The sequence below is a fragment of the Choloepus didactylus genome, chromosome 19 (assembly GCF_015220235.1).
Source record: "Choloepus didactylus isolate mChoDid1 chromosome 19, mChoDid1.pri, whole genome shotgun sequence".
Classification (NCBI taxonomy): Eukaryota; Metazoa; Chordata; class Mammalia; order Pilosa; family Megalonychidae; genus Choloepus; species Choloepus didactylus.
In genome coordinates, this window is record NC_051325.1 from 36,827,534 (window position 1) to 36,853,217 (window position 25,684).

The 25,684-nt window shown below is 41.5% G+C and overlaps 1 protein-coding gene across 4 annotated transcripts in view; it reads left to right on the forward strand.

The window, feature by feature from the left end:
- The first annotated feature begins 16,334 nt into the window (after positions 1 to 16,334).
- Positions 16,335 to 25,684, forward strand: part of CBFA2T2 (CBFA2/RUNX1 partner transcriptional co-repressor 2) — a 188,701-nt gene continuing 179,351 nt past the window's right edge. For 2 of the 4 annotated variants that reach the window (XM_037811198.1, XM_037811200.1), the window contains exons 1-2: positions 16,355 to 16,487; positions 21,964 to 22,039. In XM_037811198.1, the coding sequence (XP_037667126.1) occupies positions 22,025 to 22,039 (15 nt within the window). In that variant the 5' untranslated portion in view covers positions 16,355 to 16,487; positions 21,964 to 22,024. Of the gene's footprint in view, positions 16,488 to 21,963; positions 22,040 to 25,684 lie in introns of all 4 variants that reach the window. The other 2 variants (XM_037811202.1, XM_037811199.1) reach the window with 1 other exon arrangement.

The following is a 25,684-nucleotide window of genomic DNA, read 5'->3' on the forward strand; positions in this document are numbered from 1 at the left end:
AAAGCACCATATAATCATGTTTTAAATACTAACTGCCAGCTTATCCACCTGCCTTCCTTGGCATGCTCCTACCCTACTCAATGCTTCAACAAACTGATGGAGGGGAGCTGGGTCCCTGCGCCTTTCTTCCTAAAACAAGAGTCTCACCTGAGATAAGATCTAGACTCCTAGGAGATGGAAGGAATGGAAACTGGGGTGGGGGGTGGGGAGGAGGAAGATGAAAGATGAGTCTAGAAAGGGATGTCCTAGGACTTGAAACCTGTTCATTCCTACTCATTTTTTAAATCTCAACTCAAATGTCGCTATCACCTCCTCCAGAAAGTTCTCCCTGATGGCCCTGATTAACTTGCTCCCCTATCAAATACTCTTCAAAAGATCCTCCAATCTGTTCACAAATTACTGTTTGCTTGTAAGAGTAGTGCTGGGTAATTATTTGATCAATATCTTCAGAACAAGGAATTGCTTTGTACCTCATTCCTACAATAAATGCTCCAGATATACTAGAGGACTGAATACAGAAATAGCAAATCTGAATCCCACTCACTCTGGCAGGAGGGGAAAGGGCCTGCTAGGGGCAAGAGCTGTGAAGGGTGAGGAAAAGGGTACCTTGCTACATAAAGCAGGAGTGGGCAAACTTTTCTGTAAAGGTAGAAACAGTAAAGTAAAATATAGGTTTGCAGGCCATGTGGTAAACAATGAATGTGGCTGTGTTTCAATATGGCTTTATTTATGGATACTTAAATTTGAATTTCATATAATCCCCATGTGTCACAAAATAACACTCTCATTTTGATTTTTTTCAGGGCACTTAAAAATGTAAAAATCTCACTGACAGTACAAAATATAAAGGGGGGCTGTGGGTGTTTAAAGAGGGGGAAACAACCGATTTGGCCCCAAAGGTCCTAGCTTCCCAACCCTGAGGTTTTAAGTAGAAAGTGAGGGTGGAAGCCCTTGGTGAGAAGGAAACATTTTCTCTCTACTTCTAAGATACTGGGAAAGTCACTTAACCATGATAATAAAAGTCCTTGAGTCCCAAGGTGGTAGTAAGGATCAACCAAACTAATGCCTGGGGCTCATGCTTGGCGGGTTCAGCAAGAGCCATTGAGTTACTATTATTAATAATTATCATCATTACTATTACCAGGGGAAGAGCAAAGGGAAGGTCGGATGCAAATCCCCCACACAATGTCTGGCACCTAGGAGGTCTCCATAAAAGTTCTAACTTCCCCTATTCACCACCAACACCCTCCCCCATTCTAGGTCATTCCAGATGGACCTCCCCAGCATTCTCCACCCCCACCCACACCCATGCTCTCCTGCTCTCCAAATCCTACGTGGAGACCAAAAACGGTGCCCACGGCAGCTGGCCGGGGTGCAGGGAAGGGGCTGACCAGGCTCCCGCCCATTGTTTGAGCCCGCCAGCCCGCCAGCCAGCTGATGTCCTGGATCGCCCACACCAGCTGGCCAGCCCCACCTCCACCCCACACTCCCTCCTCCCAGGCCCCTCCTTGTCACTCAGCCTCTATCCCCACCCTGCTGCAGCCCAGAAAGTCTCAGGGTGTGACCTGAGGGTCTAAGCTTTTGTCTCCCCCAGTCAGAGGCTGATTTGCATTCCTTTAGCAATTTGCACACCCCATTCATTTGCAGAGGGCTAGACTGCTGCAGAACCTACCCTGGCCTTTGGGTATATTTATTGGACTGAGGCTTGGAAATGTGATTTTGGGTGTTCCCTTTCAGCCATTAGCACTTCCCTTTTCTGGGACCTTCGTCAAGTGACTTGTCACTCTGAGCCTCACTCAGTTTCCTCATCTGTAAAATGGAGACCATTAATAACCACTTCCCTGTAAAGTGCTCATGAGGAAGGAATGGGATAATGTGTACAAAGCACCTGGCACAGAGCATGTGCCCAACAAATGATCACTGTTATTATTTAAACTTATTGTCATCCAAATGGCCTCCAGAGTCAAGTGTTAACACCTGTGCTGTCCAATACCCCAGGGGTGTGTTGCTATTTAAATTACAATTAAAATTAAATACAATTAGAACTTTAGTTTCTCAGCTGCACTAGCCACAGTTCAAGGGCTGATGAGAGCCACCTGTGCTGATGGCTCGTGTACTGGAGAGTGCAGAGAGAAAACAATGCCATCTTTACAGACGGTTCTATTGGATGGTGCTGGTTTAAACCATCTAAAGCTCCTGAGTGTTTCTTCCTTTTCAGAGGAGGGCCCTCCTTTCTGTCGTCTTGCCCCCTGCTCCCCATTCAAGGTAATAACCTTGGTGAGTGGGTGTTCATTTGTTCTCTGCAGGCCTGCACCTGGGCAGGAGGGTGAACAGGTGCAGAGCCGCCGTGCCCTGCAGCACTGATGGGGCTGGCACAAGTGTCCACCTCATAAAGCAAACAAAGATCCCAGGCACCAGGTAAAACCTCCACAGGGCCGGAGACGGATGAGTGAAAGAAGGTCTAAGTATTTGCAGGCTCTGTCCCCATTGCCTCCCAGAAGCAGTGTGAGACTACACAGCGTGTCTGGGTCTGGAAGGAGCAGTTTCCAGCAGAGTTGATGCCCGGGAAGGGTGCGCCAGGTGAGAGGCCCTGAATGGAGGGGAGGGAAGTGTTGGCAACCCCTCAACGGCCAAGACTCAGCTGCACCAGAGGTTGTGAAAGGAGTATGTGGGTCACACTCCGACTATTTCAAACTGTACACATCTGCTGAGCCCCCACCTCACTTCAGGGGAAATGCACGAGTGTGACAACCACAGCATTAATATCTTCATCTGCATGCAACTGTCAGTTTCCCAGAGTTAGCACCCCCAAACCTGAACTTTTGCTTTTAACCCCAGGATGTGTTTGTTCATCCCATAGTTATCCCCATCTCAGTGTATTGAGACTTCATCCTTCCAATTGCTCAGACCCCAAACCTAGGAGTAATCCTTGATCCATCTTTTTCTCTCTCTCCCATACCCCCACAAATGAGCCATCAGCAAATCCTATTGGCTCCACCTTCAAAATATATCCCTAATCCAACCCCTTCTCACCAGCTCCACTGCCACCATCCTCCACCAACCTCCAGAGTTAGTGCAGGAGCTTCCCATCCTTACCTCCCCTAGTATACTCTTCACCCCAGAGGACGTAGATCATGTCACTCCTCTGCCCAAAACGGCCCAGTGGCTCCTAGATGAACTCAGTGTAAAGCCAGATTCCTTACTGCAGCCTATAGGGCCTCACATTACCTGGCCTCTATCCCCCTGCTCAGTCCTCTTTTGGTAGCCCACTACTGTCCTTTCCATGCCTTGCACGCTCCTGCCTCAGGGCCTTTGCATCCACTCTCTTCCCCCAGGAGCACTCTCTCTCACTGCTGCTGGTGTCTCCTGAGTGTCCTCCGAGCTCAGTGGTGTAAATACCACCTTAGAGAACATTCTTTTCCACCTTATATAAAAGAGCACTCACATCCCCACCCCACCCCCAGCATGCCTGGTTTTCCTCAGATCACCTGTCATACTACATATTTATTTACTTGCTCATTATCAGTTTCCTGTCACTAGAATGCCAGCTGCATGGGCGGAGACTTTGTCTTGTTCACTGCTGTATCCCCAGTGCTCGGTACAGTGCCTGGCACACAGTAGGTCTCAGTGAAGAAAGGAAGGAAGGACACACTGCTATGTGCTAGGAGCCATGCTAAACCCCTAATATGATAATCTTAGCTAATACCTACCACCCCTGAGGCAGATACTGTTATCTGACTTTACAGATGGGGAAACAGAGACTCAGAGGCTTTGACTTCCCTCAAAGTGATAACAGATTAATTCAAAGGGTTCTTCTTGTACCACCCCCCCCCCCCACATATGATCAGAATCAATAGCCAGGGAAGCTGTAGGGGATGGAATTCTGTATTTTTATGAGGGCCCCAGGGGGGTCGACCACCTGAGACCCTGGGCTCCAAGGTGGGCAGCTCTGAATAGACGAGTCTCGTACACATCCTCAGGAGAGGCCCCAAATCTCTGCATATCTCTTCTCTTTTAGCATGGGCTATCGCCAATTGTAAAAAAAAAATAAAAAAAAAATTTTTTTAAATGGGAAATCAGAGTGCTCAAGGGCATACTGAAACCCTTTACATGCATCCCTTTGCCTCAGGCTTCAGTTAGTCTCCAAATCCCGCAGTCCTGCGCCCGGCCCTATCAGCCAGCATCTCCCTCGTCCTCCAGCCTGAACCAGGTGTGATCCAGGGTTGGAAAGGCTCTGCAGGAGAAAAGGGGGACAGGGACAGAGGTGGTAAGAGCCACACAATATAAGGCTGTATAGGTCTCAGTGGAGGGTTTGAATTTTATTTTAGGTGCACTGAGGAGTCTTGAAGGTTTTTTTAGCTCCCCCCATTTTTTTTTTTTAGTCAAGGAAAAACACATGCACAGAAAAGAGCCCAAATTCCAAGTGTGGATTTTCACAAAGTAAATGCACCCATGTTCACGAACCCCTAAAAGCCCCAAGAAGCCCTTCTCGTGTCCTCTCCCAGTCACTAACCCTCCCCCATCCCAAAGCTAACCACTATTCTGACTTCTAGTACATAGATTAGTTTTGCTTACTCTCAAAACTTTATCTAAATGGAATCACACAGTATATACTCTTTTGGGTCTAGCTTCTTCCACTCAATATTATGTTTGGGAGATTCATCTCTGTTGTCTATATAACAATAATTCATTCGTTTTCATCTCTTTGTAGCATTCCATTCTGTGAATATATCGTAATTTATTTATCCTTCTGTTGACAGACTTGAGAACTTTCGGTTTGGAGCTTTTGTAAATAACGCTTCCATAAACAATTGTGTATGTGTCTTTTCAAGCACACATGTAGACATTTCTCTCCAGTAAATATCTAGCAGCGGAAATACTGGGTTGTAGAGCAGGTGTATGTTCAGCTTTAGTAGACACAGCAGTGAACAAGACCAAGTCTTCCAAAGTAGTTGTACCAGTTAAACTCCCACTACCAGAGTCTGGGAGTTGAGGTTTTTCAGCAGGGAGTGACACCATCTGTGCCCTAGTCCACCATCTATGCTATCAAACGTTTATTGAGCAACTAAGTGAGGGAATGTATAAGCACATGCAGAGAAGTTTGAGGGTTCTGACTGGGGCTGGTGGAGCGCTGGGCACCACCCTCTCATCAGACACCATCCTCTGCCCACAGACTGTCCATCAGCCAGAAATGACTCTGCCTCTGAAGAATGCACAGGCTGGATGGCGAATTTACAACTGTGCTTCAGTGGGGTTTCTGAGCTCTGTATTCAGTACAAGGGAACCTGTACTTTCTGGAAGGACCAGGGCACCTGGAGAAATGGAGGTTGAGGATCATGGCAATAGTTAGCCAAGGACTTAAGGGCTATTCATCCCCAGCCATGGAGAAGGCCCAGGGAGAAGGTCTGGAGGAGAGAGAAGGTCTGGAGGAGAGAGCATTGTCTGGAGAAGACCAACTGTGGAACCTGGGGTAAAACCACAGCTCTGGAATCAGTCATTTATCAGCTGTGTGTTCTGGGACAAATCACTCTACCTCTTCTCATCAGTTAAGAAGGATAATATGATGGCATTCAATTTAGCGGGGCTGTTAGCTGCACTTGAAGCTTTGTCCCCAGTACCTGGCACGTAGCAAACATTCAATCAATGTAGCTCTTATAAAGTATTTCTGAGTGTCTGGAGAGGCAGACAGGGCAGGCAGAAAGTGAGGGTAGGTGGGGAATAGATTGGGTATAGCCTTAAATACCATAATAGATTTTTTCTGTCAGGCAATGGGGAGCCAGTTAGGATTTTAAAGGGAGATTGGAGGGTGGGTAAGTAAACTAAATTAGAGATTAGTATGTCAGACCCTTCTGACTGCAGAGGATGGTCAGTGAGGGAAGAGCCTAGAGGCAGGAGGCCAATTTAAAGACCCTCACAATAAACTATTTCTTAATAAAAAGACTAAGAGGAGACCAAAAAAAAAAAGGTGATGTGAATCTCACCCTGGACAGTGGAAGTGAGTCTGAGGAAGAAATATGGATTACAGGGGCATTTAGTGATGAAGTCAATAGGCTTAAGACTGGGAGTGAGAGCCAAGGGACACAGCCTTTGTTTCATTGCCCAGAGGGGCACACTGCTTGGGGTGGCATCCTCTTCTCCTCTGGGCCACTTTCGAAGCTCTTGAATTTATTTAGCCATGGGGGAATGACATTAGCCATTAGAAATATACCATATTTTCACCCATAAATTTGGAAATGTTTTTAAATGATGTTAATAGCCAGGTTACGGACTTACAAGATGAACATGCCCAGACCCTACTGATGGGTAAGACTTGGTAAAATGGAAAATGCTATTATTTGTCCCAATAATTCAATTTGGAAAAATCTATTCTACAAATCAAAAAATGGGAAAAACAGACACATAGTGATGTTTAATAAGGCATAGCATAAAAAAATTAGGAATAGCCCTAATGATCATTCATCTGAGCTTCTACCAAAATAGATTATGTGACCATCTATTGAAATGATGGTCATTTCAAAAGAACACTCATGTATATATTAGTAAAAAACACTCATGTATATCTTAGTAAAAAAAAAAAAAAAGGCAGGTGCAGAAATGTGTTAACAGTATGATCTCAATTATGTAAATATATCCATGAAAAGCAAAAAGTTTGGAAGAATATTCAGTAAAATTGTGACAGTGATTTATTTCTAGGTTTTAAGAATTAAGAGTGGTTTTCATTTTCTTCTTTTTATTCTGGTTGTGTAGTGTACAAATTGCCCACCATAAGCATGCTCACATTTCTCTCATAATCATAAAAAATAATGAATTTTAAAAATATAATTAGTGGCCAAGAAATCAACTTGTTTATCTCTCCCTCTGGGAGCTGTTGGACTCTTCAGCCTCCTTTGGAAGAAGAGCCTTATTAGAAAAGTCCCAGCTATACCAAACATTTCTCTGGCACACAGAGAGCCTTTCCAAAATGCCAGGGGCATTTCAGGCTCCTTGTTTACTCAACAAGGACCATACACCTCTTAAAGTCTTCCTCTCACTGTCATCTGGCCTGGCCTTGTGTTTATCATTATTTAGCAGAAAGTGCATGGCCAGGGCAGGTGGCAGGCAGTGCACACTTCTCCCTGTTCCATATCTTCATCCTCCTCTTCACTGGTTAAAAAGAAACAATCCCTTGTTTTGGGTAAGCAGTAGTCAGGGCCCCAAGCAATCTCCTCAGCTCTAGCTGAATCAAAAATTCCTTTAGAAACCTGTAGAAGAATGTAAGAATGTAAGACTAAACTTTTGGTTCAGGCAGTTTTTATGGACAGCCTCCCTCTCTCTCTCTCTCTCTCTCTCTCTCTCTTTTTTTATTTTATTTTTTTTTGGTACTGTATCTTTTTTTAATGCAGTTTTGTTGAGAAATATTCACATAACATATAATCATCCAAAGTGTACAATCAGTTGTTCACAGTATCATCATATACTTGTGCATTCATCACCACAATCTTTGAACATTTTCATTACTCCGAAAAATAAAATAAAAATTAAAAAAGAACATCCAAAACATCCCATTCCCCTTCCCCCATTGTTCATTTACTTTTATAATACAGTTTTTTAATGTGATTTTATTGAGATATAATCATATAACATACAATCATTCAAAGTGTACAATCAGTTGTTCATGGTATTCTCATATAGTTGTGCATTCATCATCACAATCAAACTTCAAACATTTTCATTATCCAAAAAATAAAATAAAGATTAAAATAAAAAAGAACACCCAAAACATCCCATTCCCCTCCTCCCCTCCACTTTCATTTACTTTTCTTATAGTTTTATTGAGATATATTTACATACCCTACAGTCATCCACAGTGTACAATCATTCACAGCATCATCATACAGTTGTGTGTTTATCACTAGAATCAATTTTTGAAAGTTTTCCTTACTTCAAAATAAAAATAAAAGCAAAAAAGAACACCCTAAACTTTCCATCCCCTCCATCTCACCTTATTCTTCATCTAATTTTTGTCTCCATTTTTCCACTCATCTGTTCATACACTGAATAAAGGCAGTACAAGCCACAAGGTTTTCACAATCACACAGCCACACTGTGCAAGCTACAGAGTTATACAGTTGTCTTTAGGAATTAAGGTCACTGGGTTGCAGTTCAACAGCTTCAGGTATTTCCCTCTAACCATTCCGACACACCAAAAACTAAAAAGTGATATCTATAAAGCGCATAAGAATACCCTCCAAAGTGATCACTCCACTCCATTTGAAATCTCTCAGCCACTGGAACCTTATTTTGTTTCATCTGTCTCTTCCCCCTTTTGGTCAAGGAGCTCCCACAGTGCTGGGTCCAGGCTCATTCCCAGGAGTCATTTCTACATTGCCAGGAGGATTCACACCCCTGGGAGTCACATCCCACCTAGGGGAGAGGGCAGTGAGTTCACCTGCCAAGTGGGCTTAGAGAGAGAGGGGGCCACATCTCAACTCTCTGGGGGAGACTCTTAGGCACAATTATAATTAGACATATCCTCTCCTTTGCAGCAACAAGCCTCACAAGGAAAAGCCCCCAGATCCAGGGCTCAGCCCACCAGACTGGCAGTCCTCAATGTTTGTGAGAAAATCAGCAATAACACAGGTAGGGAAGTCCAACATTTCCACACTTCTCCCCAGTTCCTCATGGGGCCCCACAAATACAGTTTTACTCTCTGCCCATATCACTCTGAGTTGTATCGGGATTTCACCCTAGCCTGTACAAATTCACCAAATCCCACTTCCCATCCAAAGCTCCATGCACCTATGGTGCTCAAACAAACTGATCATACAAGTTAAATTATCTAGTGTGCTACAGAAAATATAGATCCTGCACTAAATAAACATCTCTTCCATTGGTCTCACACAGAAGTTGAAGCTTTAAAACAGTCAATTTCGTCCTTTACCCTTTGGCCTGTTTGCCTTAGTCCTCACCAGATCTACTTCATTCATATCTCTAATTGAAGTCTGAACTCTTTTTCAGCTCTTTCAACAGTTGTTGTATGGGGTAATACTGACATTCATAGCTGCCAGGCTCTAGCTCCCAGTCTCAGGTGATAGACAGCCTCTTAACCTCTCCGCATTTCTTCAGCTAGAAAATGGAGCTGTTACAAAGCTGAAGTCAAATTCAGCTTAGAAGGCACCTGGACCCCAGCCCTGACTCTTAAGTATTGGTGTCCCTGACCCTAGAGGTCTTAGCTAAACAAAGGATACTGGCTGATGCTTTGTGGCTCTAATCTATTTTCAAAGAATCTCTCCCCCACTCCAACTCATAAACACACCTCACCATGCATTATGCAAAAATGATTTGCACTTAGAGAAGATAGTAGATTTCAAGCTAATTTATTAACTCTATAATTGAAACCCAACAGGGCTTGAGAGAACCATATTGTCAAAGACAGGCCTGCCCAGGCTTTAAACAAGAAAGTTTTGTTTTCAAAAACAATCAAATGTGATATATCCATACAATGGAATGGGTATTATATGGCAATAAAAAGGAAAGTAAAACTATTGATACACACAACAACATAGATGAATCTCAAAATCATGATGTGGATGAAATAAGCCAGACTTGAGAGTACATACTATATGATTCTTTTTACATGCAATTCTAGAAAATGCAAATGAATATATAGTGACAGAAAGCATATCAGTAGTTGCTAGAGTCTGGAAGTAGGGGAAGGATGGATCACAAAGGAGCAGGACGAACTTTTAGGTGTGGGGGAAACGTTCTGTATCTTGATAATGGTGGTGATTTCACAGGTATTTTCAACTGTCAAAAGTCATCAAAGTCTGCACTTTAAATGGATGTATTTCACTGTACATAAATCAATAAATTTAAAAAAAGTCATAAGAACTGGGAAAGGGCAGGATAGGGAATGACTGCTAATGGGTATGGGTTTCTTTGCTGGATGATGAAAATGTTCTAAAATTAGATTGTGGTGATGGTTATACAACTCTGTGAACATATTTAAAACTACTGATCCTACAACTCAACAACAAAAAGACAAACAACCCAATAAAAAATGGGCAAAGGACATGAACAGACATTTCTTCAAAGAAGATATACAGATGGCCAATAAGCACATGAAAAGATGCTCAGCATCATTAGCCATTAGGGAAATGCAAACCAAGACCACAATGAGATACCACTTCACACCTACTAAGATAGCTATTATTTTAAAATTAGAAAATAACAAGTGTTGGTGAGGATGTAGAGAAATTGGAACCCTTGTAGTTGTTTTTGGGAATATAAAATTGTACAGCCACTGTGGAAAACAGTTTTTCAGTTCCTCAAAAATATTAAACATACAATTACCACCTGACCAAGCAATTCTACTCTTAGTTATATATCCCAAATAATTGAAAACAAGGACTGAATCAGATACTGGTACACCAATATTTACAGCAGCATTATTCATGACAGCCAAAAGGTGAAAACAACCCAAGTGTCAATTAACAGATGAAGCATTAACAAAATGAGGTATATACCTGCAACGGAATATTATTCAGCCACCAAAAGAAATGAAGTTCTGATACAGGCTACAACATGGATGAACCTTGAAAACATTATGCTACGTGAAATAAGCCAAAAACAAAAGGACAAATGATGTATGATTTCACCTCTAAGAAATACCTAGAATAAGCAAATTCACAGAGACAGAAAGTAGAATACGGGTTACCAGGGGACAGTGGGAGCGGGGAATAGGGAGTTAGTTGTTGCTTAACTGGAACAGAATTTCTGTTTGGGGTATTGAAAGTTTTGGTAATGGATGGTGGTGAATTGTACACTGAATTGTACACTGAAACATGATTAGAATGGGAAATTTTGTCTATATGTTTTCTATAACCACAATAAAAATTGTTTAAAAAGTATTGAATTATATACACTTTAATTGGGTGAATTGTATGGTATATGAACCATATCTATGAAAGCTGTTAAACAAAAAGCTATCATGTAGCTCTAGTGATTGAAGTCCGAACAGTGGTGATCTCTGGGTAGGATATTGACTGCAATGGACAAGAAAGAGTCTTCTAGGGTGGTGGAAAATTAGCTTTGTCTTGCTGTTCCAGTTTGCTAATGTTGCCTTTTTGCAAAACACCAGAAATGGATTGGCTTTTATAAAAGGCTACAACATGGATGAACCTTGAAAACATTATGCTAAGTGAAATAAGCCAAAAACAAAGGGCTTATTTTATAAAGCCTTTTATAAAGGGGGTTTATTTGGTTACAAAGTTGCAGTCTTAAGGCCATAAAGTGCCCAAGGTAAGTCATCAACAATTGGGTACCTTCACTGAAGGATGGCCAATGGTGTCTGGAAAACCTCTGTTAACTGGGAAGGCACGTGGCTGGCAACTGCTCCAGAGTTCTGGTTTCAAAATGACTTTCTCCCAGGACGTTCCTCTCTTGGCTGCAGCTCCTCAAAAATGTCATTCTTAGTTGCTCTTGGGGCGTTTGTCTTCTCTTAGCTTCTCTGGAGCAAAAGTCTGGTTTCAAAGGCCATCTCCAAAATGTTGTTCTATAAGCTACAGGTCCTCTCTCAGCTCCTGTGTGTTCTTCAAAGTGTCCCTCTTGGCTGTAGCAAGCTTGCTCCTTCTGTCTGAGCTTATATAGAGCTCCAGTAAACTGATCAAGACCCATGCTGAATGGACGGGGCCACGCCTCCATGGAAATTATCTAATCAGAGTTATCACCTACAGTTGGGTGGGCCGCATCTCCATGGAAACACTCAATCAAATAATTACAATCTAATCAACTCTAATACATCTGCCCCCACAAGACTGCATTAAAGAATATGGCTTTTTCTGGGGGACATAATATATACAAACGAGCACACTTGCTATGAATGGTGGTTATAAGGTGTTAAAATTTGAGACAATTCATCAAGCTGTATGAGATTTGTGCATTTTGGTATATATGTTATACTTTAATTTTTTTCACTTTTTAATTCTATCTATCTATCCATTTTCTGAACACTTGAGTGTCAATTGTATATATCATGCTCCCTGAACACTTAATACTGCCATGTACCTTTCCTAAGAACAAGGATATTCACTTTTGTAACCACCTTAAGTGCAGTTGTCAAGTTTAAAAACTTTAACATTATAAATCTTATGTTCTATATTCCAATTTTTTTCATATATTCCAATAAAGGCCCTTTGAGCCTTTTCTTCTCTATTGCTAGATCACACCCAGGATCACATATTGCATTTATTTATCATTGTCTCCTTAGTTGCTCTTTCTTTTATTAAAAATTCTGGGTACATACATACAACATAAACTTTCCCATCTCAACTACTTCCAAGAATATCATTAAATGGGATTAATCACATTCACAATGTTGCAGTACCCTTACCACCTTCCATTACTAAAACTTTCCCAAACAGAAACCCTATACCCATTATACATTAACTCCCCATTTATCCTGTCCCCCGGGTTGACAACCCATATTCTAATTTCTGTCTCTATGAGCTTGCATATTCTCCAATATTTATTTTGTAGTTATCATGGGGCTTAAATTTAGCATTTTAAATCTATAACAATGTCATTTGCTTTGATACTAACTGAACTTCAATAGGACACAAACTATGTTCCTATACCCCTCCATCCTCCAACCTTTTTGTAGTTCTTGTCACAAATTACATGTTTATACATTAGAAGACCAAAACCACTGATTTATCATTACATTTTAAGCATTTGCCTTTTAGATGCTTTAGGAAGTAAAAACTGGATTTACAAGCCAAAAATATGTTAGTACTGGCATTTATATTTACCCATGTCTTTATTCTCACTGGAGATCTTTATTTCTTCATGTGACTTTGATTCATTGTCTATTGCTCTTTGCTTTAAGTTTGCAGAACTCTCTTTAGCATCTCTTGTAGGGCCAAACTAGTAGTGATATACTCCCTCAACTTTCGTTTATCTGTCTTAATCTTTCCCTTGTATTTGAAAGACAGTTTCGCAGTATATAGAATTCTTTGTTGACAATTTTTGCTTTTAGCACTTTAGACATGTCATCCCACTGCCTTCTTGCCTCCATGGTTTCTGATGAGAATTTGGCACTTAATCTTATTGGGCTCCCTTGTACATGACAAGTTGCTTCTCTCTTGCAATGTACAGAATTCTCTATCTTTGGCATTCAGCAGTTTGATTACCTTGCTGAAGTTTGTTGAGTGCCTTGGATGTGTATATTTAAGTCTTTCATTAAATTCGGGAAGTTTTCAGTCATCATTTCCTTGAATATTGTTTCTGCCTCTTTCTCTCTTTCTTCTCCTTCTGGGAATCCCACGATGTTTATATTTGGTGTCCCACAGATTTCTCAGGCTCTGTTCACTTTTCTTCAGTCATTCCTCTTTCTGTTCTTCAAACGGAATGATTTTAATTACTTTATCTCCAAGTTCTCTGATTCTTTCTTCTGCCAGCTCCAGTCTGCTATTGAACCTTTGTAGGGAATTTTCATTTCTCTTACTGTAATCTTCAGCTCTGTTTGGTTCATTTTCATAATTTCTACCACTCTATTGATATTCTCTATCGTTTTCCTGGTTTCCTTTAGTTCTTTGTCCATGTTTCCTAGCTCTTTGAACATATTTAGGGCCTTTTTTTTATTTTTTAACACTTTATTGATTTACCACCTGATTTAAAGCATGGGCTATTTTAACAGTATTATACATAATACTTTTACATAGAAAACTTTAGATAGCATTAAGGACCATTTTTTTTAAAGCCATCATCCGGTATGCTTCAGGTCTAAACCTTCTCATCGATCATTTCTGCCACTTTAATCTCCTTTGCCTGGGCCATCACTTCCTGTTTCTTTGTATGTTTTGTAACCTTTTATTGAAACCTGAACATTTTGATATTTTAAGGTGTTATTGGTGGAATTTAGACTCTCAGGCATCTGTTCGTTAAGTTTGTATCCAGCTATTGTTATGATATAGCTTTCCTTGACTGCCAGAAGCTAACAAAAAAAAAAAAAAATCACCTTTCCCAATCTTTGCAGATTGACCTGTGCCAATGCTATCCATCTGGGATTATCTATACAATGAGTTTAGAGATTAGCTCCAGGACAAAGCACATGTGTCTTGTCTTGGACATGCATGTGCAGCACTATAAAACCTCTGTTTACCTGATTCCAAATAATCACTCTTCCCTTGGAGATAGTTTCTTCATGGTTCCGGGCACTGCATTATATCTCCTACAGCCAGCAATCTGGATTCTTCCTTGCTCCAGCAGCACAACTTGACTGCTCTCCCACTGTTTTCTATAGGAGAGTTCCAGTCTCCTATACAAAGTGCCTCAGGCCACCTCCAGACAGATTGGGCAGATATCATTCTCCCAGTATGTGCACAAGGGTTTCTCTGGAACTGGGAGCAGGGATGTGCACTGGGAGTGCAGGCTGGCTCTGTGTTGAGCTGGTGAGAGGGGGAGGAGAGGGCCACCTAGGGTGCCACAAGATCCTACTGCTTTTAAATAGCATTTTTCTTGATTCAGTGCTCACCCTGTTACTGCAGTTCTTCAGCTCTTTTCTGAAGCTTTGAGAAAGATGTTTCTGCCAGTTCTCACTGGTTGTGCAAAGCTTTTGTGGGGGGATGGAGCCCTGGAGCATCTCCTTATTCTTGATTGGGTTGGGACCACTTCAAATTGCTATTTTTCCGCTAACAATAAGTTTGGGCTATCATTTGTTATCACTACAGGTTTATCTACCAACTTTAAAAAATGTTGCGCATTGTTTCTATAGCTTATTTCACACTAAAGGGCTTTTAAGCCAATTTCAATTTTTGTCTTATAAATAATTCTGATATAAACTTCCTTCCTATGCAGCTTTTAGTGCACATAAGCACATCCATCTCTGGGATGGAGATCTACAAATTAAATTTCCAATCTAATGCATGAAATATGTAACTTGTTTTGTTGCTTCCCTGGTTTTTAGAGAGGTTGAGCATCTTTTTTTTTTTTAACCCAAAATTTCATGTTTCAACCATTTTTAATGTATAATTCAGTGGTATTATGAATATTATGAAATTCACCATCATCCAATACTTTTTCATTACTCCAAACAGAAACCTATTAAGCACTAACTCTCCTGTGCCTCCTCTCTCAGCCCACGGTAACCTCTAATCTACTTTCTATCTTTATGTATTTGCCTTTAGATATTTTATAGAGGTGGAATCATACAAAGGTGTCCTTTTGTGTCTGATTTATTTCACTCAGCATAGTGCTTTCTAGGTTCACCCATTTTGTAATATGTGCCAGAACTTCATTCCTTTGTATAGTGGAATATTGCATTGTATCAACATACGACATTTAGTTCATCTCTTGATGCACATTTGGGTTCTTTCCACCTTTTGAGTACTGTGATTAATGCTGCTATGAACATTTGAGCATCTTTCTTGATGTTTATTAGCCACTGAGATTTTCTTTTGCATAAATTGTCTATTCATTCTCTTTGCTTATTTTTCTATTAAATTATCTTTTTCCTTATTGGTTTGTAGTTCATTATTGTAAATATTAATTCTTTGTTGAATAGCTTGAAAATGCTTTATCCTTGTCTTGTGCTTATCTTTGAACTTTGCTCATAGTGTCTTTGTATATAGAGGACTTGAGAATTTTAAATTCTTTGTCTCTGAGTGTTTGGGAGTCAGAATAGTTCAGAGTAGCTCAAAGCACTAGGTCTGGAGTCAATTGGACCTACGTTCCTAACCATCCCTGCTTTTTTGCTTAACAGTAACCCTTTGTGAGCAAACCTTTTCACTTCTTTGACTTCCCTCCCTCCCTGTGAGGATTAACTAGGTAGAGTGTATAAAAATAGCTCTTGAACATGAAAAAGAGCTCAAAAAATAAATAATGAAGGTAACAGTTATTAATACTACTATTATGATGATGTTGACACTTCAAGGAGCACTACAACACTGCAAGTCAGAATAGGAAGTGACATGCTCAAAGACATGAGCAAAACCTACCAGGCCCAAACCTGGCAAACTCAGGTGAGACTCTCTCTCCTCTCCTTTCAGTCCCGCCCTCTAGGTTCCCGGCACAGCGGGAAGCCCAGCAAAAGAAGGAGGCGCGCGACGCAGGAAAGGTGGGCCCGAGAAGCAAGATTCGCCAGGATTGGGCGGTAGGTTCGCGCGGAAGGGGCGGGGTTTCGCGGGAGCTGGCCGTGGGGCCCAGCTTCCGCGGGAGCTGGCCGTGGGGCCCAGCTTCCGCGTGCGTTTGTCTGGCGGACGAGAGCGCGCGGCAGGGGCGTGACTGTCGGGCGGGGCGGGGCCAAGCGGGGGGCGGGGCGGCGCGCGGCCTAACAGCGGCGGCGGCGGCGGCGGCTGGAGCAGTGGAGGCGCTGCTGGTGTGGGCGAGCTTGGTGGCTGCGGCTTCTGCGGCGGCGCCGGGGAACGATCCAGGCGGTGGGCCTAGGTCGGCGGCGCGGGACGGTCGGCGCGTGGCGATGGTGGGCGTCCCTGGAGCGGCTGCCTTCCAAGGTAAGCGGAACGGGAGGGCGGGAGGCTGAGGGGGGCGTGTGAGGGGCCTGCGGCTCCACAGACTCGAGGCTCCCGGGAGGCCCTCGGCGCCGGGACGGGCTGGGGAAACTGAGGTCCGAAGCCGGGTGACGGACCCAAGGTCACCCGGTGGTCTGGGCCTCCCCGTACTCCCGAGGCCGCCGCAGAGCTTCTCCCACCGCCCGGAGGGCTCGAGACTCACCGTGAGCGAAAATGTGGGGACCGCGGCCTCGGAGCCCAGGCTGGACTCCGACTTGCCCGCAGACAAGTATTGTTTTGTTCTCTCAGCGTTCGGGCCAGAAAGTCCGGCTTCTGGCAAAATATTACGTACGCTGCCTTCGAAGGGTGTGTGGTCGATGGTGGAGGGGGCGAGAATGGCCTGTCTGAGGGACCTTGGACTGCAGGATCGGGGGTCGTACTGCTCGCGTTCACATCCCGGCTCCCTCACTTACCTGTGACCTTGGACCCCACTGAGCCTCAGCCCTGCCATCTGCAGAGTGGGAATGTGATGGCCTCTCCAACCTCTAGGGCGCTGGAGTTTTGCTTGGCATGGAGCCTGGCACAAACACAAGCATGAAAACTGTCTTAATTGTAATCGCTAAGAAACCTCATCCAGTTGAACCTCACTCGGGAAAGCCCGATATTGGGCTGTGGTTTGTATTTATGATTTTATTTTGTCTTAGGTTAGTGTTTTAGTTATTTTTACCTCCATTTATCTTTTCCTGCATTTTGGGGCTGCTTCTCTTAAAAACAACAGTAAAATTTTAATTGTTTCTCCTAACAAGCAATAATAGCCAACATTTTTTGAACACCAGGCATTTTGCATTCTATTTCATTCAATATTTATTAAATCATCTCTTAAGTAAAGTAATTCTAGGCTCTGGGAATTATAGCAACAAACCATATAGACAAAACTCCTACTTTGAGTTTAGCTGGGGTCGGGTGGAGACAGAGTAAATGAGGAAACAGATAAATCCATTTTGCATGTTTTCTCTTGTTTAATCCTGGTGACAAACCATATAAGAGGTAGGTACTTGAGTTTGCCCATTCTGTAAAGGGTGAAAGTGAGAAACATAAGGGACCCTGCTTCTAAAGGTCATATAACTTGGATGGAATAGCCTAAGAGCCCATGTTCTTCAACACATTCAAGGGAAGCTTTATACAACCTCTCTCTTTGTTTGGCACCCATTAAATATTGGATTGAAGAAATACAAAGTTTGCACCTAGCTAATACCTCTTCATAATCAAGTCTGCAGTCCCTGCTTTTGATGGTCTGGTTCATTCCTTTTGAACTTACCACTAAAGAGAGGCAGACAGAGGTGACCCGTTAGTGATAAAAAAGTTGCACCATCTCAGTAAAATGAACACCTTTTATTTGAACTTAAATTTTTTATGTCCAAATTCTTGTATGCAGTTTTTAGTTTAAACTATGACCAAAAGTATAATAATTTTTTGGTTCTATTATGTAATTACAGGTTTTTTTTTTTTTTTTTAATTTAGTGTTCCTTAGGGAATTCTACATTATATTTCTAGGCAGTATGCTTAGTATACTTTTTATTTTAATCTGAAAGCATGCAGTGAGTTGCATTAAAATGGAATGGTGTTGAGAGGATTTTTTTCAGTACAGTTCTCATGGTACTGTTAGGTACAATATTGACTGGTAAGCACCAATCCTTTGTGCAGAACCTTTGGTTTACAAAGATGAATAAAAGCAGATTTTTGCCTCTAGAAACTTCCCGATACAGTCTTGATTGATTAATGTTTTTAACTGAAGGTGCAGGGGAGAGAGAATGCAGGAGTTCTCTCCTGAGACCAGTGTTTCAGTTCCTGAACCATTGTTCCCAGGGAAATAGTGTAGAGCAGTGGCCTCAAGTGTTTTTAGAGTTCATTCCACCAGTAAGTATTGAGTATGCACACAGTATATGAATGCTTATTTTAAATTATAATTACAGTGTGACTGTACACTGTATTATATACAGTTTTTACAAATTTTACAAAAGAGTGAGCTGAAATAAATATAAGTAGAAGTTACAATATTATTTCCATACCCCAATGTGTGAATAGTAACTATGCCTCCTGGGGTGGAGACCATTGCTCTTAAAGTGGCACCTTCCCCTCAACCCATTAGGTCTGTTAGACTCTGAAAAGATCTGGCTTATTCGGTAATGGCAGTACAATATAATGGTTTAGAATTTTAATTCTGGAGTTCTGCCTAGGTTGAAGTCCTGGGGTCCAGTCATTAATAGCTTTGAGGCTTTGGGCAAGTTACTTAACCTTTTAATTGAGATGATGAGAGTTCTTGTCTCATCTGTAGTTTTATTGTGAAGTTGTTACTATAACATATATGTTGTTAGATAAAATACTTAAACAGTGTTTGACACACTGTATTTTGGGTGTTAGTGGTTGAAACAGAGATGACTTAGGACCTGACTCTGGTTGGGGCCCTGCACAGGTAAATAGGTAATGATTAAGTGGTTTAAGTGCTCTAGTGGGAAGTGTAGAGGAGGCTTAACTAATTGTTCTTTGAGGGTCCCAGTAAGGTCTAAGTAAGGAGATGATATTTGAACCAGCCCTTAAAGAAGAAAAGGGCTTTTTCCCAGAGAGGAGGGCTGAGGATAAAGGGTATGGAAACTTGGAGGCTATTGAGGACTTGGTGAGTAGTTCCCCAGATCTGGAGGTATTGGGAACCGGGGTGGGGCCAGTGAATTTTGGCTAGAGTTTAGCCTGACAGTGGCCAGATGGCAGGGAATCATGTTCCAGAACTTTTCACAGCATCACAGCTCTTTCCTCTCTGGTGGCACTTACCTCATTCTTCCTTCTTAGTTACCTAAGACTGTAAGCCCCTAGACTCTAAGCTTTTTGAGAGTTACGATTGTATCTGCATTCTTGTATTTTTATTTTGCCAAGCATACCTTTTCATCATAGTTGTATGTTTGTACATATAACATACAGAGTTGTATGTTTGTACATGAACTAATGGAATTATCACCAGCTCTGAGATAGTTTAGGCTACTTTTAGTTTACACTACTTCAAAATAGTAAGATATGCTCTTGAGGCCTAAAGGCAAATGGTGAATAAAGATGTCAAGCAGTGACATCCAAGGACCAGATTATTAAGAAAGATGGCAAATGACAAAAATAAGCATGTTAGAAGTGTGGGGAAGGGTTTTTACATCATTGGTCTTTCAAGGAAGGATAAACAATTACAAGTAGAATGGTAAGTGACCAAATACTAGTGAAAAACTTGGTTACACATATGTTATGGTAGATAGGCTCTGTGCTTTACTATTCAAAAGGAGGAGGAATTTTCACGTTTAGTAGCCCTTTATTTGGACGCTTACCTGTTAGAATTATAGAAGAGATGTGAAAATGCACCAGAAAGATTTCTCTGAGTTTGAGTAGGTGTCTTTCATTTGCTCTTCCAGAGCTGCTCTTCATCCTTTCCCACCCTGTTCTCTGCCCTTGCTGAGTTACCTACATGGACTACATCAGTGGTCTTCCTTCTCTGAGGTCATGAAATTTATTTCCCTGTTCCCTTCCTATTGGTGTGACCTCTAACAGGTTATGTCCCTTGTTTGAAGGTCACTGTGTCTCTCAAGATGGTCCTTCCTCCATGATTTGCTCCTAGGTTTAGAAACTTAATTCCCCTGTCCCTGTGGGCCTAGAGGCGGCAGTAGCTTTGCTCTCACTAATCCCAGGTACTACACTGTCTATCCCTTGTGATTATCTCATACTCCCTCCCTACATTTCTTTACAGTCCCCTTATTAAACCCTCCTTGAAGTATCATTACTGTAGTATGCTGTCTCTTTCCTGCTGGGACCATGACTGTTGATAGGATAACTCCTCAGATTTTCTCTCAAAGCCTACTCATACTCTACACGTACTCCAAACAGAGGTACTTAACCTGATTCCCCTGCTCATAGCAGACTTTAAAGGAACAAATCGGTGAAGAGGAGAGAGGCTTCCCTAGCTGAGCACACTAATAGTGAGAGTTAGGGTCTTAGACTTCTCCTGTGGTCCTTACCTACTGTGCCCCACTAATGTATTTATTATGTTTTTTTCCCCCTTCCTAAACTGTTGGAGGACAAAAGAGGTGCTGAATGTTAAAAAGCACCAAGTTCTGATCTGGGACCAGTTATTCTTTTTTTTTTTAGATTCAGTTTTATTGAGATATATTCACATACCATACAGTGATCCATGGTGTACAATCAGCTGTTCACAGTACCATCATAGAGTTGTGCATTCATCACCCCAATACATTTTTGAACCCCTTTCCTTACACTAGAAAGAAAAAAAAATAAGAATAAAAAATAAAAGTAAAAAAGAACATCCAAATCATCCCTCCCCGTCCCACCCTATTTTTCATTTAGTTTTGTCCCCATTTTTTTACTCATCCATCCATACATACACTGGATAAAGGGAGTGTGACCCCCAAGATTTTCACAATCACACCATCACCCCATGTAAACTACATAGTTATACAGTCATCTTCAAGAATCAAGGCTACTGGATTGGAGTTTGACAGTTTAAGGTATTTACTTCTAGCTATTCCAGTACACTAAAATCTAAAAAGAGTTACCTATATAGTGCATAAGAATGCCCTCCAGAGTGAACTCTTGGCTCCATTTGAAATCTCTCAGCCACTGAAACTATTTTGTTTCATTTCATTTCCCCCTTTTGGTCAAGAAGATTTTCTCAATCCCATGATACTGGGTCCAAGCTCATCCCTGGGAATGGGACCAGTTATTCTTGAAACAAATAGCCCTACATGCTTCCTGTAGCTTGAGTTCAACACTGTATTTGCGCAGTCAGTTTTCTTAAGGGTCACACAGTCATGACAAATTAAAATGCAGTTAGATATGAGGCAGGTTATTTGGCATAATATTACAGAACTTGGAGGCAGACTTTGGGTTTGAGGCCCATGTCTACCGGGAAGTTATTCAACCTCTAAAACTCAATTTTTTGTGCCTTTTATTTTTGTTTTTAAGTTATAAAATGGGGATAATTATTAATAATAATGACTAATATGGAATGCTTATTTTGGGCCAGTTACCATGGCAAGCATTATACTTTCCTTTTAATCCTCACCTCCACTCTTTAGGTAAGTATTATATCCTCATTTTATAAATTAGGAAATTTGTAAATGGAGGGAATTCCCAAATGATTCAGAGAAGTCATGCAGCTAGTAAATGATCAAGTCTGGATTAGATCTTTCTGACTGCAGAGCCAGAGCTTTTAATCATTAAGGTAGCTATTATTATTTATTTAAAATCTGTTGGCCATCAGTGAATGAAATAATTGAACCCTCATTCTCAGTTCTGTGTCACTGTAGGGTTTCTAAATTTTGAAAGGTCAAAAGCCATCAAAATACAGCATTTTTGGGAGTTGGGGGAGGGAACAGTGCTTATAGATAAAATATCTGCACTACAGAACTTTTCCTGGCTGCTCCCTTTTTAGGGGAAGAAGTTCAGAACCTTTGTTGCCTGGTGTTCTACGTGCTCCCCGCCCCCATCTCTTGATGAAGTTCAGTGAGGTGAGACAAAGTGAAGGCTTTGAGAGCAGTATTGCTACAAAAACCGTAATTATGTAATCACCTGCCATCAGCATGTTAATTTAGAATTGACATTTCAGTGAGTCCTTGTGTAGAGTTGGGTGTGTTTTCCTTTTAGGAGCAAAGTTATCCTTTGACTGTGTATTTTGAGAATTGAGACTTGTTAAATTGAATTATGTCTTGGACACCTGTAATAATTTTATCGTCGTCTTTGACTTTTTTATTTTTTTATTTTTTATTTTTACATTTTATTTTGAAAGAAATTCAAAGTCATAGGAATAGTTGCAAAAACAATACAAACCCCATACACAGAACTCCAGCATTCCCTGAACCTCCCCCCGCAACACTCTGATCCACTAACTTTAACGTGTTGTCAGACCGCTATTTCTTTCCCTCCCTCCCTGTCTATCATCCATCATCTATTGCTCTGTCTTCTGAACATTTGAGAGCTAGCTGCACACATCCTTGAACAAGCACTATAGTTCACATAGACACTTCCCATGAACAAGAATATTCTTTTATGCAATCCTATTAAGCGCAACTAAGAAGTACAAGAGATTCAACAATGATATAAAGCTTACATTCTGTATTTCCTTTTCCTTATGTCTCAACTGTGTCCCTTTGAGCCTCCTGTCCTCCATCCTTAAATCCCATCCAGGGTCATGCTTGGCATTCAATTGTCATCTATTTAGACTCTTTTTTTTTTTTTTTTTTCTCAATTGTGGAAACATACATACAGCCTAAATCCTCCCATTCCACCCCCTCCCTAGCATTCCATTAGTGGGATTAATCACATTTAGAATGTTGTAATGCTATCACCTTCCCACCATCCATAGCTAGAAATTTCCCTTCACCTCAGACAGCAACCCTACACTCATTTCTTAACTCCCCATTGCCCCTTCCCCCGTTTCTCTTAACCCACACTCTACTTTTCATCTCTATGGTCATATTCTCTGATAATTTCTTTGTGTTTACTGGGGGGCTTAAAATTAAACTCTTAAATCCATAACAATCTTGTTTTTCTTTGATACCAACTTAATTTCAATAGGACACATAAGCTATGTACCTGTACTCCTCCATTCCCCCACCTTTATATAGTTCTTGTCAAAACTTACATATTTTACATTGAGTTCAAAACCACTGATTTGTCATTAGAGTCTGTGTATTTTATATCATGTAGGAAGTAAATAGTGGAGTTACAATTGAAAAATTATTGACTTCTATTTGTATTCCATTGTGGTCAGAGATTGTGCTTTGAATATGTTCAAATTTTTTTTTTTTTTTTTTAATTTCTTGAGGCTTGTTTTATGTCCCAGCATATGGTCCCTTCTGGAGAAAGATCTGTGATCACTAGAGAAAAATGAGTGTCCTGGTGATTTGGGATGTAAGGTTCTATATATGTCTGTTAAAATTCTCTATATCTCTTTCTCCTTTCTTTGTTTCTCTGTCAGTAGGGCTCCCTTTAGTATCTGAAGTAGGGCAGGTCTTTTATTGGCAAACTCTCTCAGCATTTTCTTGTCTGTGCAAGATTTAAGCTCTCCTTCAAATTTGAAGGAGAGTTTTGCTGGATAAAGTCTTCTTGGTTGGAAATTTTTCTCTCTCAGAATTTTAAATATGTCATGCCACCGACTTCTCGCCTCCATGGTGGCCGCTGAGTAGTCACAACTTCGTCTTATGTTGTTTCCTTTGTATGTGGTGAATTGCTTTTCTCTTGCTGCTTTCAGAACTTGCTCCTTCTCTTCAGTATTTGAGAGTCTGATCAGAATATGTCTCGGAGTGGTTTTATTTGGATTTATTCTATTTGGAGTTCGTTGGGCATTTATGCTTTGTGTATTTATATTGTATAGAAGGTTTGGGAAGTTTTCCCCAACAATTTTTTTGAATACTCTTTCTAGACCTTTACCCTTCTCTTCCCCTTTTGGGACACCAATGAGTCTTAAATTTGGAAGTTTTATTTTATCTATCGTATCCCTGACTGAGATCCATTTCGATTTTTTTTATTTTTTTCTCCATTCTTTCTTTTGTTCTTTCATTTTCTATTCTGTGGACCTCTAAGACACTGAGTCGTTGTTCACCTTCCTCTAATCTTGTATTATGAGTATCCAGAGTCTTTTTAATTTGGCCAACAATTTCTTTTATTTCCATTAGAGCTTCTATTTTTTAGTTTAATCTTGCAATTTCTTCTTTATGCTCTTCTAGGGTCTTCTTTATGTCCCTTTTATCCTGTTCCAGGTCTTCTTCGTGTCTTTTATATCCTGTGTCATGTTTTTGTTCCTCGATTGTGATTGTTTGATTAATTGTGCCAAGTACTGTGTCTCTTCTGATATTTTGATGTGGGTGTTTGGGATCGGGTTCTCCATATCGTCTGGTTTTATCATATGCATTAAGATTTTCTGTTGTTTTTGTCCTCTTGGCATTTGCTTTGCTTGATAGGGTTCTTTCAAGTTGTGGGAAAAAAAAAAATACCTACCTAATTTTTCAGAAATACAAGTTGGTGGCGTACACTTTCTCCAACTAACCAGCAGATGGCGTCTGCGAGTCACCTATACCCCTCAAGTCAGTTCTCCCCAACTCTGTCTCTGATGTGTGGGGAAATGATTTTTGTGGGGTTCGGTTGGTGAACTCAGTTTGGGTTTGTTGTTGGAGCTGTCCGCTCTGAACATGGTGCGTGTGTCTGGGTGGTCAGGGAGGCGGGGCAGCTTTAATATTCAAACCTCCCAGGTGTTCCTGGAGATTTAAGGCTGTTGCAAGAATCTTAGCCTTCATTTCAGTTCTGCCCCAGACCCTCTCTGTTGCTGACCCACAAACCACCGGCATTGACCTAGCGTCCCTGGGTTTTCCAAGCAGGCCCACCTTCTCAGCTGTGATCTTCCAGGACCTCTGCTGAGGGAAGGCTGTGCTACATCGCTAGTGTGCGCTGTCCCTCAAGGAAAGCCCCAGTTCACCGGGCCTTGCAGGGGGCGCTCTCTGCCTGATGCAAAGATTAGCCTATTAATTCTTGACTGGTGTAAGTTCTGAATGAAAGGCAGGTAGTAGAGCTGGGCCCCACCCCTTTCCTCTTAGAGAAGATAGATGCCTTAGGGGGAGTTCATTAGCATTTCAATGGTCTCTCTCTGCCTGTGCCACACCCCTGTCTGGGTCACAGAACTGGGAACTGAAAATGGCTGAGGCTTTCTCCACTGAGTCAAAAAAGGAACAGAGCTAGTCCGAGGAGACCCTCCGGCTCTCCAAGGTCAGTCATCACCGAAAGCCTCTATTTTTGGGGGATTTGTACCTGTAGTGAGCAGTTCACACTTGCTAATTAAAACCCCAGTTGGAGCTCAGCTGAGGTAAATTCGCTTGCTGGGAGAAAGCCTTTCTCTGGCACCATGAGACTTTGTAGCTCAGGCTGTGGGGGAGGGGTCTCCCGATTTGGATCCGCAGTTCTTACTTACAGATTTTATGCTGTCATCTTGGGCATTCCTCCCAATTCGGATTAGTGTATGATGAGTGGACGGTCAGGTTTGTCCCCCTGCAGTTATTCCGGATTATTTACTAGTTGTTTATGGTTTTTTTTTAGTTGTTCCAGGGGGACCACTTAGCTTCCACTCCTCTCTATGCCGCCATCTTAGATCTCCTCCATCTTTG